This window comes from Sander vitreus, chromosome 18 (assembly GCF_031162955.1).
Source record: "Sander vitreus isolate 19-12246 chromosome 18, sanVit1, whole genome shotgun sequence".
NCBI lineage: Eukaryota > Metazoa > Chordata > Actinopteri > Perciformes > Percidae > Sander > Sander vitreus.
Genome location: NC_135872.1, coordinates 6,901,964 through 6,920,034, shown reverse-complemented (window position 1 = coordinate 6,920,034; position 18,071 = coordinate 6,901,964). Strand labels below are relative to the sequence as shown.

At 40.0% G+C, this 18,071-nt stretch overlaps 1 protein-coding gene across 1 annotated transcript; it reads left to right on the top strand.

Annotated features, from left to right (window-relative positions):
* The first annotated feature begins 590 nt into the window (after positions 1-590).
* On the top strand, positions 591-17,491 carry tmem214 (transmembrane protein 214). Its single transcript, XM_078274457.1, has 17 exons — positions 591-841; positions 6,841-7,034; positions 7,448-7,598; positions 8,049-8,183; positions 9,055-9,137; positions 9,307-9,412; positions 10,365-10,446; positions 10,725-10,826; positions 11,469-11,610; positions 12,123-12,214; positions 12,429-12,477; positions 12,737-12,844; positions 13,768-13,885; positions 13,998-14,094; positions 14,621-14,789; positions 15,469-15,620; positions 16,256-17,491. Exons 1-17 carry the CDS (start codon positions 685-687, stop codon positions 16,380-16,382), a joined length of 2,064 nt encoding a protein of 687 aa, XP_078130583.1. The 5' UTR covers positions 591-684; the 3' UTR covers positions 16,383-17,491.
* Positions 17,492-18,071: the final 580 nt, after the last annotated feature.

The following is an 18,071-nucleotide window of genomic DNA, read 5'->3' as shown; positions in this document are numbered from 1 at the left end:
AAGAGACGTGGCATGCGGACTGTTGTGCTGCATTCAAGTGGTGCCGGAATAATCGGAAAGTGACTTTTTCTACTGGGACAATTCATGTAAGTGCCCCATGGTCATGGATGTATTAGCATGTACCTTCAACTGGGAAAGTCGGCCGAATGTTTTCTACACGAATTGCCGAATTGGCATCATATTGTGTAAATGTTGGATTAATGATAAGAGCGTTTTATGAATTAACGTATTCCATGTCACTTTTCTTCCCATATGTAATTTGTAATATGGTATTATGTGATAACCGTTAGATGCTGTCCACATAGTGACTTAGATTAGTTAGAAAAGTTATATAATTGTAACACTGATAACAAGTCAGGTAAAGCACAATTTTAGTGTTTTGTGGAATATAGCTACTGGTGCAGCATCAGGTCTGGGACACAATCACAATTAGTGATTGTTGTTTGAACGGTCGGAGCAATACAATACAACATATCTTCTTTGTAGCGTCCACTTTTCCCACCAGCTTGTGAAAAAACCGAAGTCAGTTGAACGACTTCCCAACTCAGGAGATTGGACTTTCCGAGGAGCACTTGAATGCAGCATTAAATGATCTTTTGAGTTGAGTCGTCCTTTCATTCAGCAGGGAGGAAGGAGGAAGTCACGGTACCCCCGACCTAATAACACCCCATCTGGAACAGAAACATGGCTTCAAATAATGGCTCAGTCGGCAAATGGGAGGTAGTAAAGAAAGGGAAGAAAAATAACAGCACAGGAGGAGGCAAAAACCCGACTGATAAGAAATCCAGCGGCGGCATCGGGGGAAGGAAAGCCCTGGGCGAATCTAACCAGCCATCCAGACGTAAGTGAACACGGCCCTGCTACCTGCTCCGTCACCCATTTACCTCACTGCAAAAGTGAAAATTAAAGATAAAGCATGGAGATACATGTGCGGCTTGTTCTTACGAGCTAAATTATCTCTTTTAATAGTAACTTTTCGGTATCTTAACGGCAATGGCTCATATCTGCCATCTGAAGCTAGCCACTGTAGCTAGCATCGCATCGCGCAGTAACGATATTTCCTCAGTAAAAGCTTTTGTCTGATTTGGGGTTTTACCACCAGTTCATATGAGTTGCTGTACTTTAGTTTCTCTGCTGACAACATTGATGTCAAAATGAAAACTAACTGCCCTTTCAGGACCGGGTACTCCTGCCACATATGTAACGTCCTAGAAGGAATCGCTAGCTTGTGCAGTTAGCTTGATGCTAGCATCCTTTCAGCAATGTGTCAACAAAGGCAACGTCATCACTAAGGAGCTGTATCTCTGAAGCTTTTGTTAGCAGCTGTGTGACTTTGTTTTGTGCTTTTCTGCTGCTGCTGATGTAACACCTTTTTTAAATGCATCTCCATTATGTTGTCGTTACGTTGTAGTTCAACAGTTTAACGTTTAGCTAATGAATTGTGATAAATCTAACACCGTGCTGAGTGATCAATTATCAATGTGGTGACAAAAAAATCTGCCCAGTCCTGTGACAGGTCCAGAGCAGGGACTGGAACTAGGGCTGCACAGTTAATCGCAATTGTATCCAAATCGCAATATGGACTAGTGCAATATCCAAATCGCAGTGGGCGCAATATTTGTTAATGTATCAAACCATTCTGAATGAAGTATTGTGGTGCTGCAGAGACATCCCAGCTTACAAATCATATCCTACAGACTAAAGAAAAAAATCTTTGTTTGGTACAGATCCTTGCAAAAATCACTATAATCATTTTAATGTCTTTCAATGTTAATAATTTTCAATGAAAATGAGAATAATAATAATAATACAAAAACGATCATTCCCTCCAGTATCGTGAATCATATCGCAATCGCAATATCGGTCCAAAAAAAATCGCACTTAGATATTTTCCTCATCTCGTGCGGCCCTGTGGAAGACACAAAGGCTGGTCAACCAACAGGGCACAGTGGGCAACTGACATGGAGTCCCATAGTCCAGGGGCCTCAAAAGCCCCAGGCTTACTCTGTGTAAATCAGTTTGAGCCAATTTACCACTACAAACAAGGCACAGTGTCAGCTGATGATGGGCGTGATCATCAGCTGAAAGGTCTGTCATGGATTATTACCTGAAGCCCTGTTTTGAAGATTGAAGCCTGTGTTAAAAATCTAGTTTCACTTCATATCAGTTTTTTGCTCAGTTAATATGTGTTTAAACAAACAAAGAAAAAAAAGTGCACACTGCTCAGAAAGTGTGAATAACTTGTGGCTAAAAAGCTAATCAACACATTTTTGCCCCAGAGACCCCAGCAGGTTAATATTCTGCCCATTTAAAACATCACAGTAACCTCATTAACTCTGGCAGTTTACTGTGTGGTGATTCCTTTTTGGGCCAACTTAGTAGAACATAATAAACACAAATCTTGTATGGCTTGTTTGTTTTTATATTCAGCATACTTTTACTTTCAATAAACCTGGCATCAACTATCACATCCTCTGCCACTACTCTTTGTTTATGCACCAGTTTGATCATCGACTCAGCTGGTCCAAAGTCTGTCTGACCTGTGACGTGGAGGTGGTGTAAAGGTTTTGTCTAAAAGAAATACACTTCTATTTTTGGTGTATAAACTCTCTAACCACCATAATATTTATGTGAAGTATTTAATTTAAATCACTTTTGACATAGTGTAATCAACTAGGCCTGTCATGCTAACAAATTTTGCTGGACGATAAATTGTCCCAGAAATTATTGCGATAAACGATATTGTCGTTCTGAGACCATTTTCATTTAATATAATGATAACGGCATAATAATGCAGGTACACCTTTTCAAAGATCAATGCACTTTTATTTCTACAGAATATTTAACAGTGGAACTGGAAGACATTTTAGATATCCACAATAAATGAACAAAACAACCCAAAAACAATAAATAAAATGGGACTCTCAGTCTCTGTTAACAAAAAATGCACTGGAATAAAAACCAAACGCAATCAAAAACAATAAATAAAATGCTACGATGATTTCCATTTTAAAAACGATCATGCTCATTTTTATTTATCATGCGATTAATTGGGTTATTGCATATTGCGACAGGCCTATAATCAACGTCAAACTTTACTCTGAAAGTGTGCTCTCGCTTTACCAGACTCTACAAATAATTAGATCAATACTGAACTCTTGGAGAACATCAATGATATAATCAAAGGGCCTTTTGCTAAATCTCATTTCATTCTCTTAAAGGTTGCAAACACTTGAATCATGAGACTGTTACTGTTGAGTTTGTGGTTTTGGCACAAAAATGTTCAGCTTGAGGCTTTTGTATCTGTTCGAGCAGGCTCCCAAGTCTTTTGTGGGTGTTGTCTTCGCAAGAAAATTGAAAGTGTTACAATTAAAATGCCTGATTTGACTTGAAATAAATTAGACACATTATTTGTCATTGAGCCAAGATATTTCTCAAATCTCCTTTATGTGTGATTGCATGTTACATACATACCTTCACCTTGAGGTGGTCCTATTTAAGACGGCTGATATGATGCCTATATTGGAATTGTTTCACATTACATGTCTGGACACGTTATAGAATATCTGAGCTCTGATATAAGAGCTCTTCTTTCAACAGAAGTGATTATGTCAAGTCCAACATGTCATTTATGTCATCTACATGCCACATACTTTGAGGGTCCCTTAATTTTAGACGGGTAAAAAAAACTGCATGGCAGACGTCGTCCTAGCTGTTATTGGCTTATTTTTAGCTTTGTCAAATAGTCCGTTTGCTTCCACTTAGTTTATTTTTTGGTCTCTCTCCACCTGTTTACAAACTCAAATCTGATGTACACTAATGATCTCAGGAGAATAGGTTAATATCTGTATTGGCATTGATCCGTTTTTTTCAGCTCTCCTTACAGTAAATACCAGCATAGTCTTTTACAACACAATTGATGTTTGCGCTAAAAATAATGGCAGACTAAAGTTGGCACTGTTATGACAGTATACAAGGAGAAAGAGATGTGCTCAGATACGCACGTCATGCCTCGTCTGTTCTGTGTTGTTGAATTAGTGTGTGAGAAAGGTATTTATATGTGAAGCATCCTGTCAGCTATTCTTCTGCTAGTGTGCGAATCCATTCCCAGTCCACCCACCCAGTAAGAGGGCCATGTTGGGTACATCAACTCAGGTTACACCCCACCAGACCACCAAGACCCTCTGTTGAGTCAGACACCAGGGGTTGTACCAAAATCACCCCAATTCACTGATACTCAACTCACTACATAGTAGACCTGAATGGTTTGCTGATCCAATAAAGGTCAACGTGACAAACTTCATTTCAGCAGGTGTTTGGCAGAACTAGATGAAAAAAAATGTTCGGACATATAGTAGTACCAAGACTGTGCAGGTTTTCGTTTCAACCTACACTTTGTGACGTAAGTAGTTCAAAGACTGTAGATATACTTTGTGTTAAAATCCTTCAAGTTTTTCATTCAGACTGTAGGTAGAAAATAATAGGAATTACAACCTCCACGGGGACACATTAATTAATATTCATTTAGTGTAACGTCTGCATGCCAGCAGCTACCAATACAGTAACAAAGTGTACATGTTTCTCCTGAATGAGTAATAAACAACAGTGAATTGTTTTATTTCACTTATAATCAGAATAAGAGCCGCAACAGAATAAAGATGCAACATAAATCAATCAGAATAATTGAGCCAAGTTTGGAAAGTGTCCATTCTGTAGGTGCACAGTTTTTTTTACTCCTCCATATTGCTTTCTATATTTTATTGTATTCTCCTTTGCATGCTTACCTTCTTTACCTAACTCCTAACATGTTCCCCTCTGAGAAGACACTCCTGTCTTTGTCTTGTAGTGTTTGACATTTACAAGGACTGGGGAGTGATGTGTTTCTTCTTCTTTAATTTAGTGATGTTGACTAGATTTCTTGGAAACTCTGTTGATGCATTTACTACAAGTGGCTCACTTTGTCCTGCCACTGCAGGAGTAGTAGTTTCGATTTCTCGTAATAGAAAGTTGTGAACAAATGATGGTGCCGAGTGCTTGTTGTTGCCCTGTTACTGTATGTAGCAGATGTCTTCTCATGTCAGGAGCTGCTGCTGTAAAATGACCAACTTCCTGACCCGTATCAGGATATTAGTTTAGTATTAATAGACATGAACACCTGGTCAGATTACCTCATTCGTCAGTCTTTCAGTACTTTCCTCACTGTTGGGCTCTGGTAATGCTTACTAAGCTTAGACATTCACAAAGACGACAACTGGCTTCAGTGTTCAGTTCAGGGAAGTGAAGAATAATCCTGACTAACATTTGAATAGGGAACTGATCTCCAATATGTGATGAAACCGGTCCTGTCTTTGCATCACAGTCCTATGTTGTGCCAACACACACACACACACACACACACACACACACACACACACACACACACACACACACCAGAATAGATTTAGGTTTGTCAGCAACATGTACATCTGAATGATCAGTGAATAACTGGTGACCTCTGTCAAGACCAACTCTAGTTTGTGGCTGGGTTTGACTGGGATTCTTGTGTGCAGTGGAGTTAAATTGTGTCTTTGCTTGATTAATATTAATTTTATTTATATATCCCTTTTCAAGCATAAGATAGAATGTCAATAATGTATGGAAATGCATCCAAAACCACTAAAATTATATACAAATCAAGCACAATTTAAATGCGTGCGTATTAGAGCCTCATAGAGCATATTGATCTGAAATTATTTTAGAATTAACAGTATGTGTTTCAGTGAGTGTCTTATTTTGAAAATATCATTCTGAAAAGCCCAAAACAAACAATAAAATGAGCCTACAACCCTGATGTATCTTATTCCTCTGTGCCAATATTCCTCCATTGTTGTCCAAAAACACAGTAATAAGCTGTAATGTTCCACTTGGTGACATGTTCCTTCATTACAATGAAAATTGGCACTGTAGTTTATTTTGAGTCATCCCACATACACCGTCCTACTGTCTGAAATACTCCCTATAGCACAAAATGTGTATTATTCCACGGCTGAAAATATTCCCCAACAAATGCACCATTTCCTGTGTTTTGAATGACTACGCAAAAAAGGAACTATGTATTTGTGACTGGTTTTTTAAAGATTTAGGAAATGATGAGCTTTGGTCTGAGAGCTACAGACATGGAAGGATTTGACGGACTAACACATTGTTGAGTTTGGTCTATTCATGGGATTTGTTGACAATATATGAAATATAGAATGTCCGTCTTATCCTTTCAGAGGCTCTTACATCCTGGGAGTAAAAAGAGAAAAAAAAAAAAAAAAAAGGTCCGGGGAATACAAGATACTTCAAACATGATTGTTAGATATTTAGTAGTAGTATACAGGCCTGAAATATTTCTGGTCTTTGCTATCTCATTACACAAAGTATATTTGTGTTGGTGGCCATCAAAGCTTAAAACGGGTCAAGCTCTAATATGACCTGAGTTGAAGTGAACACAGTTGGTTTACAAATGGGTTCTTAGCGTCTAACATAGGGGAATTCTTGAAATGCTGCTGGTGCTTAACTCTTTTCCTTTGTGGATTGTAATGAGTGTTGCATGAATATCGTCTTGGATAATAGCAGCCTATTATGCAAGTCATAGAGGGAGGGAGGAAGCACTGAATGTGAGGGGAGTCAGCAAGCGGGGAGGGGAATGCCATGGTTTCATGGATTAACTTCTTGACGACACAGGGTGGATATAAGAAAGTGTTATAGAAGAACATGAAAATCGGCTGTGTTTAAAAATAAAAATAAAAAATAAGTACAGCCACTCGCATCAGCACAGAGGCGTGTCTTGACCACAGCTGCCTTGTTTCTTTTCAGCACCCCTGAAGATGTCAGAAACGCTGTTTGACGGCTTTGAGAAGATGGGAAAGAAACAGAACAAGGAGCAGGTTCCACCACCAGCCGAGCCCGAAAATAAAAAGACCTCATCAAGTAAAGCATCTAAGAAATCACAATCCAGCAGTCCAGTAATCCCCGCAACTCACAAGACCCTCGAGGAAGCCTTCAAAACAGTGAGTAATGCACATGGCTGTCTGTTTTCTCTTATCTTATCAGGCCTTTTCTTTTTAAACTGCCTGGTTGTTAATGTGAAGAGAAACAATTATTGGACTATTTTGAAGATTTTGTGTGTGCATTTTGCCCTAAAACACATTTTTTGTTGTTGCTAAAAGTTTAGATTAAAGCTGATGATGTACCATATGCAATAGTGGTGTGGGAATTTGGCCGATCTCTGCAAGGGACTGGAAAGAAAAATGAAAACCTCCTAAAAGCTACAAATATCTTCATACAAACACAGAAACAATGCTGCATTGTGGCATTTTGCAAGCAAACTATCACATGCTGTAACACAGTCTTGTTTTTGCATAATGGACGTGTTGTTTCTAAGTGCAGCCTTAAAGTTTTCTCCGTCTTGTTCTCTTTTTAGTTGGATGTTGGGGACCTGAAGCAGCAGTTGGCTCGCAGTCAGACCCTGTTTCCAGAAAACCCGTCAGTGTGGGTCAAAGACCTGGCTGGATACCTCAACCTCAATCTGACTGCGCCTGAGCCTGAGCCCACACTCAGCAGCTATGCTCACGGTTGGTCAAAGTCAGACTTAATTTTATCTTTTAAGCAAGAGTAAGAAGAAAATATTGTGCACATTCAATATAGCCCTGATTTCTACTGTATTTTTATTTTGTACGAAGTAAACAAACTGGTATGAATAGTTTGCAGGAAAATTACACGATACGAACACTTATTTATGTCCTATAAACTCTGACTATACTGACTGATATTGCACTATTCCTTCCCTCTCTTTTGTATATTTTTTGTAAAATTGTAAATTCTATTGTATTGTTATACTGTACACTTAACGGCATTTTTATATTTCTTACTGTCATTTCTGTTTCTATTCTTTGTGTTAAGTGAGTGTTGTACTTTGAGAGCAAAGATTAACCAGAGTCAAATTCCTTGTTTGTTTACGCAAATCTTGCCAATAAAGCTGATTCTGATTCTGATGTCCACTTTTTCTGTGTTTTTGTCCCCAGACTACCCATACTGCCTTTCAGGAAAAGAGCTGAAGGGTGTGATCAAAGGCCTCATCGGACGCTGCAGTGACATTCTGCCAGATTTCTTCGACCACTGTGTTTATACCATGCTCAGGGAGATGGACAGACAGTCAGGTAGGCGTAAGAGCTGACATGTTTGCGCTGTTGACCGAGACATTAGTGATGCAGTAATGAGAGTTTAAATTATTTTTGTGCCACATCATCTCTCCTCTCGGCTGTCACCAGTGTTTACCGCCTACCTTTACTTTGTGAAATTTACAATTAACTCCCCTCACTCACTTCTGAAATTCATTTTGGTAATGCATCATGAAGTGACGTATGGAAGAAAACCCTTTTTTTTCACAACAAGACAGTGGAGAAACTAGCATTTATATACTGCTGTTCTGTTCATTGAAATGGTCAGCAATTGTTAAATCTGTGTATTTTTTTAAAGTATTTTCTGGGGCTTTTTTTTCCATTATTACCCAACAGACAGAAGTGTGAAAATCTTTTAAACTGACCTTTGTTGATCTGAAATGAAGACAGATTCAGCAACTGCACGGCCTATTTCTCGCTTAAAATGTTTTCAGAAACACGTTTCGGTGAACTATTTTAGTACAATATGAGATCGTATAACAAGCCGCCATGACAGTCTGGCTTTGAATTTCCGGAGAAACCAGACCCACGTGACGCGTTCGTCCAATCAGCTGCCGGTTTTTATTTTTGGGCGACGATACAGAGTAGCGCCGCCTGCTGTTATGGAGACGTATTACGCTTTGGTGTGTTCCGAGGCACTTTTTGACCAACTCGGGGAGACTGATCAGCCCAACTGCCTTTTCTGCCGACGTTTGGCCGTCGGCTCTGTGTGTCTGGGCCTTTAGACCCCGAGGCTACCAGTACACCTAATCAAATAAATATTTTACCTTGATTTGATTTGCTCATGATCAGAACATATAAGGGTTAAAGGTAAAGAAGAGACAAAAACAGCTTCTCTCTCGGTTTCCAGGAGAACCTCTGCATGGCTACAGACTTTGCATCCAGGCAATCCTACAGGACAAACCCAGGATAGCGACCCAAAACCTGCCAGAGGTAAGTGTGTGTGTGTGTGTGTGTGTGTGTGTGTGTGTGTGTGTGTGTGTGTGTGTCTCCTTGAGTCCTTCAGATTACCGCTTCACTGGCCTTGTCTGCTCCGTCCAACGTATTTGCAGTAACCTTGCAAAAATATGTTGTAATACCCTCCCTTGTCCTCCTCCTCTAGTATTTGGAATTACTGCGGTCGGTTCAGAATCGTCCAGTGAAGTGTTTGACCATCATGTGGGCTCTCGGCCAAGCTGGATTCTATGACCTCAGCCAGGGACTCCGAGGTAATAGACAGTCCAACGCACACACCCCTTTAAATATGTAGACACAGTATTTTATCATCCTCTGCACGGTATTAGTCTCAGTCTGTGTCTCCCCTTTCCCCCACTTTCCCAACAACGTGCTGACATAAATTCTGGGTCGGGGGTTAATGAAGCAACAGTGCACATTAGAGCAGTAGCAACACATCCACTGACAGCATTCTGTGAGCCTGAACACATGGTAACTTCAAAAACTCAGCTGCTGCTCTAGGTGTGCTGCCTGGTATTTGGTAAGGCTGTGAGGTGGGTGTTAGTATGTGGGCATGGCAGGATAATTTCTCTTGGAGGATTACATAACAACCTTAAATAATAGAAACATGGTTATTGAGTACCATTCGAATCTCCCAAGGGAAGGAAAGGCGGCTAATTCGGAGCCGTTTACAAAGCTACAAATGCAAAATGGCCTGCGTGTTCTCTTGATGTTGGGACATTTAATAATAATAAACAGCTTCTCTAAAATGTGAGGGGAAAACTCCGTCTAATCTTGTTTAAAAGCAATCGAGTTTCCAGTCTGAGCCCACGACTTTGATAAGTTAGACTTGGCAAGATATTGGCCAAATATGGAAATATTTCCAATGTGATATACAATGGAAGTGGGGACAAAATGATATCTCAAATGGTAACTAGTAAATGTCACGAAAACAGAATTACATTTGAGTGCATTTAACATTACAGGCTTGTTGGTTGGGATGATTTGTTTTCCTTTGATAATACATAGAATCAGTGTTCGCAGAGCTCAACTTTAGTTTCACCATGTAACTGAAATAATTAAGCATTCTAGACTAAAAGCCATGTTTTGCTGCTCCAGTTGCTTTGGGTGTTTTTGAAGTGAAAGCTGAAAGCTGACTGTTGCCACATTTAATGCCAGAACTAAAAGTCCCTATGATGTGAATCAAGTTCTTTATTTGTGTTTCAGTGTGGCTGGGTATCATGCTTCCTGTGCTGGGAGTGAAGTCCTTGTCTTCATATGCCATTGCATATCTGGAGAGACTTCTCCTGTAAGTTTTCCTGAGAAATATGTGGCTTATTTTTATTTTTATTTGTCTTCTTTAGGTAACGTAAAACACAAGCAATTGTTTTCTTTTCATTACATCTATCTGCAATATTCATGTGAAGTGCCACTCCCAAATATCTTGCCTTTCTTTTGAATTGAATTTGTGATTAATTCACAGGTATATTTTATGAAGGCTCACTGTTTTTTAATGTTTGACTAAATTAAATGATATCATTATAACACAAGTCTTAAATGTTTGCTTCATGTTCTTCTTTTCCCCAGACTTCATGCGAACCTAACAAAGGGATTTGGCATCATGGGTCCTAAAGAGTTCTTTCCGTTACTGGATTTCGCCTTCATGCCCAAGAACGCCCTGTCATCAAGGTAAATGTAACCTAATGCACTGATTCCCAATCATGTCAAGTTTTCCTTAATTTCATTGTTGAATAATCCCATGTGCACAGCGTGACTACACAGTGTAGGAAGAATTGGGTGTAGAGAATGGATTGTTGTGAATTTAGCCCGGATGTTTAACTCTCAATTATACGTAATCAAACAACCACAAGACGTGACTTTGGGGAGAGAAGGACAGAAGGACTGCAGTGGATTTGAATATGCACTGAAGCCATTTAGGAAGATTATTGGGATTTCCCAATGGTTGCCACTTGTTTAGTTACAATTTTTTTGGTAAAACATAGAAACCCGCTGACATCATTTACTACTTACATTTTACATGTACTAGTACATTTCTGTCACATTGATTGTTTTCATTACTAGAAGCATTTCTTACATGTATATTTGAAAGCATCAACAACAGCTTACTGCAGTTTTAAGAGGTTTTTTTTAACCTCCCAGTTTGCTTTACAAAAAATAATTCAATCAGGAGAGACTTCGTTGCAGATATGCAAAGATGTATGAGAGAGAGAGAGAGAGAGAGAGAGAGAGAGAGAGAGAGAGAGAGAGAGAGATTCCTGTCAGAATGTATGCTGAGCTCCATTAAAGTAACACCTTTTGGTTTGTGTTCAGTCTGCAGGAGCAACTGAGGCGTCTGTACCCTCGACTGAAGGCACTCGCATTTGGAGCTAAACCCGAGAGCACATTACACACATACCTGCCATCATTTCTGTCCAGAGCAACACCACACTGTCCAGATGACATGAAGAGAGAGGTAACACACACACAAAATTTAAACCGTTTTCTACCTAATCCTGCTGCTACAGGAGTCGGAGTGTAGTTCAGCTCAGTGCAGCAACACATTGATAAGTGACTTATCATATAGTTTGTTGTTTTTAGCAATATTTATGGTGACCAGCGTCATAAACGGTCGAGATAACATATCGACAAATGGGCTAAGCTCGAAGAGAAAGTACTCTCAAAAAACGTCAACAGAAAACATTTTATTTTCCCTCAGAATTAAAGAGCAATGACTTCTCTAGTAGCTGTTTTGCACTGATGTTTGACAAATACAAACCAATTAAAGACCATTGTCTTCATCAACAGTTGTATCAGTAATTATGCAATGTAGCGACAAGACATATTTTAGAGAGAGGATGTTGTCTTAATCTACTTCTGGTATCCCTATTGATTTATTTTAAAACATCACTGAGAGAAAGAAGGCATTCTGGAGATTTACTGCTTTAAACAATGAGTCTTTCTTCCTCTCTATTTTGTTTTTTGCAGCTTCTCAGCAGTATGACTGAGTGTTTGTGTGTAGATGTACAGAGTCTAGGAGTGTGGAGACAGCTCTATACCAAACACTTACCCCAGTCCAGGTGAGTTACATGCTTTTTTCTTTTCTTTTTAAACTGTGAAAAGTAGAAAGCAAACAGACAACTGTAGATGCTCTGTGGCAAAAACATAAGTCACAATAACATTTTCACAGAAATGAAATGCAATTGTATATAAAAAAAAAGCATGTTTTCTGGATTTCAGCTATTTATTTACTGATAGATAGAGCTGACCATTCCTCTCTCTTTTCCTTTTCAGTTTGCTGTTGAACCATTTATTAAAGTCCTGGAATATCCTGCCACCAAAGGTACGACCCCTGCCACGAGGTCTGATGGTTCATGACCCAAACTCACCTCCCTGGAGATGGTTTAATTAGAGCATTAGGCCATGTTTACACTCAGAGAGCAAACCGCTTTATTAATAAAATTAAACTCTGTGTGATGCAGCCGGCTCAGAGTTAAGAATAAAGGGTAAACCGTGTTTCTTATAGAAAAGTGTAATCTCTCCTTCATGGCATCTTGGATCATGTTGTGTTTGACTAGTTGTGCTTTATTTTCCATCTTTAGCTTCGGAAGAACCTTGAAGAAACGATCCAGTCTTTCAGAGTGACCAACGAAGAGATGAAAGATGTCATCGAATCTCAGGAGCTTCAGGACTGCAATAACCTGTGCCAGGTGAGATAAATGTTTACTGTATTAAGAATTAATACCACAGAGTGGAACGTATGAGTGTACCTAAAGCCCCTGACACACTAACCTGATAATCGGCCGTCGGACAGTCTGGGGAGGTCGGTGACTCGAGTCTGTTCGGTGTGTTCCGTGCCATCGTCTGTCGGAGGGGCCGTTGGCCTTCATTTTGGCCGACCTGACATGCTCGGTGAGAAGGCGGGCACTGCCGGCAGTCTGACTCAAATGACCAATCTGATTGGAGTGCTAACCCGGAAATGACGAGCGGGATTAGCGTGACTAACGCCTCTCAAAATCTGACGAAAATCTTTTAAACTGACCTTTGTCGATCTGAAATGAAGACCGATTCAGCAACTGCACAGCCTATTTCTCGCTGAACTATTTTAGTATAATATGAGATCGTATTCTGAACGAGCCGCCATGACAGTCTGGCTTTGAATTTCCAGAGAAACCAGACCCACGTGACGCGTTCGTCCAATCAGCTGCCGTCGGCAGTCGGCATCGCTTCGGTGTGTTCCGAGGCACTTTTTAAGGCCAACTCGGGGAGGCAGTCAGTCTGCCTGCCTTTTCTGCCGAAGGTCGGCCGTTGGGTTGGTGTGTCACCGGCTTAACACGTAGTCAGTCAAACACAAAAATAGAAGTTTAAATTTTTAAGGCTTTAATGCAGACTTTCAGGGTTTCTTGGTTGTCCCTCCTCAGCCACTTGAGCACTCTGAAGTGGGAAGAAGACAACTGTGCTCAAATATGCTCAATGTTAATAGATGATAATTATAATTATGTTACATTACTGCAGATTTTTGGCAAAACAGGAAGGTACCCCTTCATTAAATAATTTGATTGCAGTGTGGGGGCAAAAATTTGAATTTTGTGTCCGCAAAGTTTTCGCTCAGTATTTTGTCTTCTGTCTCCAGAATCTACAGGTAAAGATGCGCGGTCGCGGGTTCCCCTGGTCCAAACTGCTCATGGTTCTGCTCGTGTTTGCTGCAGGCTTCATCGCACATGACGTCAGATCTCACGGTTCCTTCAAAGGTCTGTCTGAGTCCCGTTAAACCTTTTGTTTTTATATCCGAACTTGCAAGGCTGCGTCCATTGACCTTTTTCGTTTTTTGAGGTCTTACAATATGTGGGTGGGCTGTTTCAGATTCCACCACAGCCATGTATCTGCGCAACTCGGGGGTCACAGCCGTATCTCAGCAGGCCTGGAGCAAAGTAAAGGTCTACTCTACACAGGCCTTCAGGTACGACCTCACCCTCAAACATTCATGTTTAATTCATAACATACAGTGTATGTGTATGGGAAGCAAGCCTTTGACTTGTACACCATACAAACTATCCAAAGTACCATCTGCCGTAGGCCAGATATTGATGGAATTTGTCTCAGGCTCTTGTTTAGATTTTGCCCCCGCTGAGTCAAACCAAAGTATAAAAATACCTCAAGGATGCTTCGGGTTCACTTCCTGTTAACGCTGCTGTATGCAAAGCAGTTTGTTCATCGTCTGCTTAACTGTCTCAGTGTGAGCAGAAACATTTTCTCAGAGTACTGTTTTGAATCCCTGTAGTTTGGAACAGTAGACTACTTTGCATAGCAAGCAATGGTTGACAACACATTTACATATTCAACGGGCATCTGCATGCAACTGTGTAAGGGTTTGGTTTTGGAGCTCTAAATAATTTAAACATCTAGTGACATCTAGTCACCGCATGTTTAATTATTGTTCATTAAAATGAATCATTTAACTTCTTATTTTTTTGTATCCTCTGTAGCTGGTTGGAGACAAATACTCCTTATTATTACTCTGAGTGTGCGCGGGTTTTGGGGCCACTAATGGACCAAGGTTTGGAAAAGACAAAAACAGCAGCCATCTCCATCTCTGAAAGCACCACACAGTTTATCCTCTGGGTCAAAGAAAAGACACCGCAGGCCATAGAATGGGTAAGGCTGTAAAACCATCACTCGCTGATGTTTACATCATTTCCATTCACCTCCCACTTAAAGGTCCAGTGTGTAACGTGTTTAGTTGTTCATTATCAAAATCTGTGTTGCCCGTTCACAAACTTTTTTGTTCACAAACTTTTTTTTTCATGAATATTTACCACCACCATCAATTCCACGTATTCTTTTTGGCTTGATATTTTACATTTGCATTCACATGAACTGGGGTAGACGCTCCATATTCATGCGCCATCTTGAAATACGTTAGCCGGTAAGGGACATACAGGACATACTGCTCCACCTTTCACGTGTTCGCTGTCACATGATAAACTCACAGATGCTGCTAATGGGTATCGTAGCTTCCCGGCCCCGGCAAGTTTGAAGAAGGAAACATGGAGGACAACACGTATTCAAAATCCAAATTTCAGGAACAGGAGTCTTCTTTTTTGCCCAGAAAAATAAAAAAGATATTGAAAAGAGCAAGAGACCGGCTTTTTGAAGCGTGAAGGCTACCGTAGCTGTAATACGTACTTTGAACTGCGTGGTGTGAGAGAGTTGATTGCGATATATGATCTCAACTCTAGATGGGAGAAATTCCCACACATTAGACCTTTAAGTTTTTTTGAGACCAATTGAATGTGTTTTTTATGTCATTGACAAGTTTCTTATCTTTGCCCAGGTGAACACCAACACTCCTGACAGTGTGTTCCAAGTGTTGGCGTATTTAAAGGCGCTGCTCCTCTCCCTCCATCAGAACTACATCCTGCCAGCGCTGGCTTACATATCTGAACTGCTACAACGAGCGTGGACCCACCTACAGGACTCCTGCAAGTCAGTACTTTGAAGCATTTTTCACAAATAAGAGGAACGTTTTATTTTGATTCAGTGGTGGGTTGCAGTTTTACAGCTTTTTCAATGTAAAATAAAGCCAGACTAGAGCGCCGCTTACTGTGCCTCAAGGCTGCAACACAACAAGCGCCTGGCCGCTACGGAAAACCAAAACTTGCGCATATTAAATTGGGAAGTGATGATCAGATTTGAAACCAAATCTTCTAAACGATTCCAATAAAGAAACGATTCTACTGGAATCGTAATCTTTGAAATGATTCCAAGTAGGAATCTGTTATCGATGCCCAACCCTAGTTATTAATGCAAGTGTTTACTTAGTGGAGATGTATGAGTCAGTAAAATTAAAACTGGTTTCAACAGATAAACTAGTTATAACTGTTACGTAGCTACGTTAGCTTGCTAATATTTGACTTGTTTAGACTGAAGAGGTAATGGGAGATATGTTTGAAACGAGGTAGTAGTTACTGAGAACATAAACTTTACACACAAAGTAATGGAGTTATGAATAGCTGGTGCATCCCAGTCCTAGCATCCAAATCAAAAAGCTGCATTTAATGTTTGTTTTTTTTGTTTGTTTTTTTAAACCAGTAAACTTGTTTTTCTTTTCTTACCTGCAGCGGTGAGGTGTCTGTATCGTGTCTGCAGGGACACGCTCTGTCCTTCACCAACTCAACGTGGCAGCTGCTCCAACACACGACGTCGGCCATCAAGACGTGGGCTCAAGAGCTGCTGACACGAGCGTGATAACATCACAGATGCTGACTAATTTACACAATCGCGCGCACACACAATATACACACATGAAGTTATTTACAGACACCCACTGGCCCAATCTGAGGCTGCCTTTCAGTGCGTCGGCTCCCCTCTCAAGCCGTGATTGGACACTGTAGGGTCAGACAAACAAACATTCACTCAAAATGACCCTTCTTTCTCTTTATATTTCTCGTTTTGGCTCAATTTTTTTAATCAGTTTGCTGTTGTACAATGTTTTTTTTTTTTTTTCTACCAATGTTTTTGTCACTGCTGGACGCAGAGGTCGTGTCTCTCTCTCTCTCTCCCTGAGTTTTCTACTGCAAATTTCAGCTGTTGATTTAACCTCTAGGTTAAACAGATTGTGTAATTTATAGAAAATGTAGGTTTGTAGATGATTTATAAACAGTTTTTATTTAAAGATGTATTAAAAAAAGTGTAAAAAACTTGGTAAAGGGCAGGGAAAAGACCAAAACAGAAACATTGTTCGTGTGTGTCGGGCTCAGTAAAGCCTTGGTCAAACCTGAGAATCTGCCCAGTGGGCAGCTCACAATGTAAAGCCTTCCCTAGGAAAAATATTGTGGGTAAAGGGTCACATCTGCCAGTGGATTGACTCCTTTAGAAAAAGAGTTGACAGCATTAAGGAGTCTCACATCCATCTAAAAGGTCCAGAAGGAGAAATCTACTGTCTTGTCCTTTCTGCACATCTCCTCATCTTGTCTTTGCTGCTTCAGCATCTGTCTGCTGTTTCTCGTGCTTTTACATTTGCCATCAGTAGCTCCACACCAAATCTTAAAGCAGCAGTTGTGTACTCAGACTTGAAAGCTGATGATATTCTGTGTGTGTGTGTGTATGTTTGTGTGCGTGTCTACATGGATCAACAAGCTTATTCTCAATAATGGGATCATGGTTAACCCTGTGCCAACGTCCTCCTGTATGCCAGAATTTGACTAAGAATAAACCCTCTCGTCTGGGCAAGGCAAACATTTCTGACCAGCTGAGTCACTAACCCTTCATTGTAAACAATATGTTTGGATGGATATGGCAATGACTAATGTCTTAATTTGTAATGTAAATGATTTATAATAAAGACTTCAACCCCACTGGTTTGTTTCTGTTTCTCTTAAGTCTCTCATCCAAAGTAAAAAATGTAACATCGTACAATTCCATGACAAATCTGCAAACTCTGTCTGCTGATGAAGAGATGCGGTAGGCTATTATAATAATAATAATAATAATAATAATAATAATAATAAATGACAAGCAAGGCAGAATTATCAACTGGCTAAAGAAGGGCCGCCCAATTTTAGATCATTTATATTTTAACAGCTTTTATCAGGGAATTTGCACCACTAAAGCACAATATAAACTAAGGCATTGTCCTGGAATATTAGCTGATTTCATGACTCTAAATGTCTTGGTTTTATGAAATGTATTGTTCGTTTATATTGTGGTTACAAAGTGCATATTTCTGTATACTTGTTGTTTAGTCGAATTTTGAAGGAAGCCGCATGTCCGAATCATATCGCCAGTGCAATGATTTCATAACCAGTGGTGGGGCGTGTTCAATCTTTTGTCAGCAAATCAAACGTCTAAGTCAATCATTTGACAACCAACAGCGCTGAGAAATCAATCTTTCCAAACGCCATTCAAATGGCGAGGGAAATCTCTAGTAAGCAAATC

Bases quoted from the DNA above. Each gene is read 5' to 3' on its own strand.
- tmem214 (XM_078274457.1), top strand. From the start codon at position 685: ATGGCTTCAAATAATGGCTCAGTCGGCAAATGGGAGGTAGTAAAGAAA. The intron at 10,447-10,724 runs GTAAGTTTTCCT...TCTTTTCCCCAG, and splicing joins TATCTGGAGAGACTTCTCCT to ACTTCATGCGAACCTAACAA. The intron at 12,215-12,428 runs GTGAGTTACATG...TTTCCTTTTCAG, and splicing joins AAACACTTACCCCAGTCCAG to TTTGCTGTTGAACCATTTAT.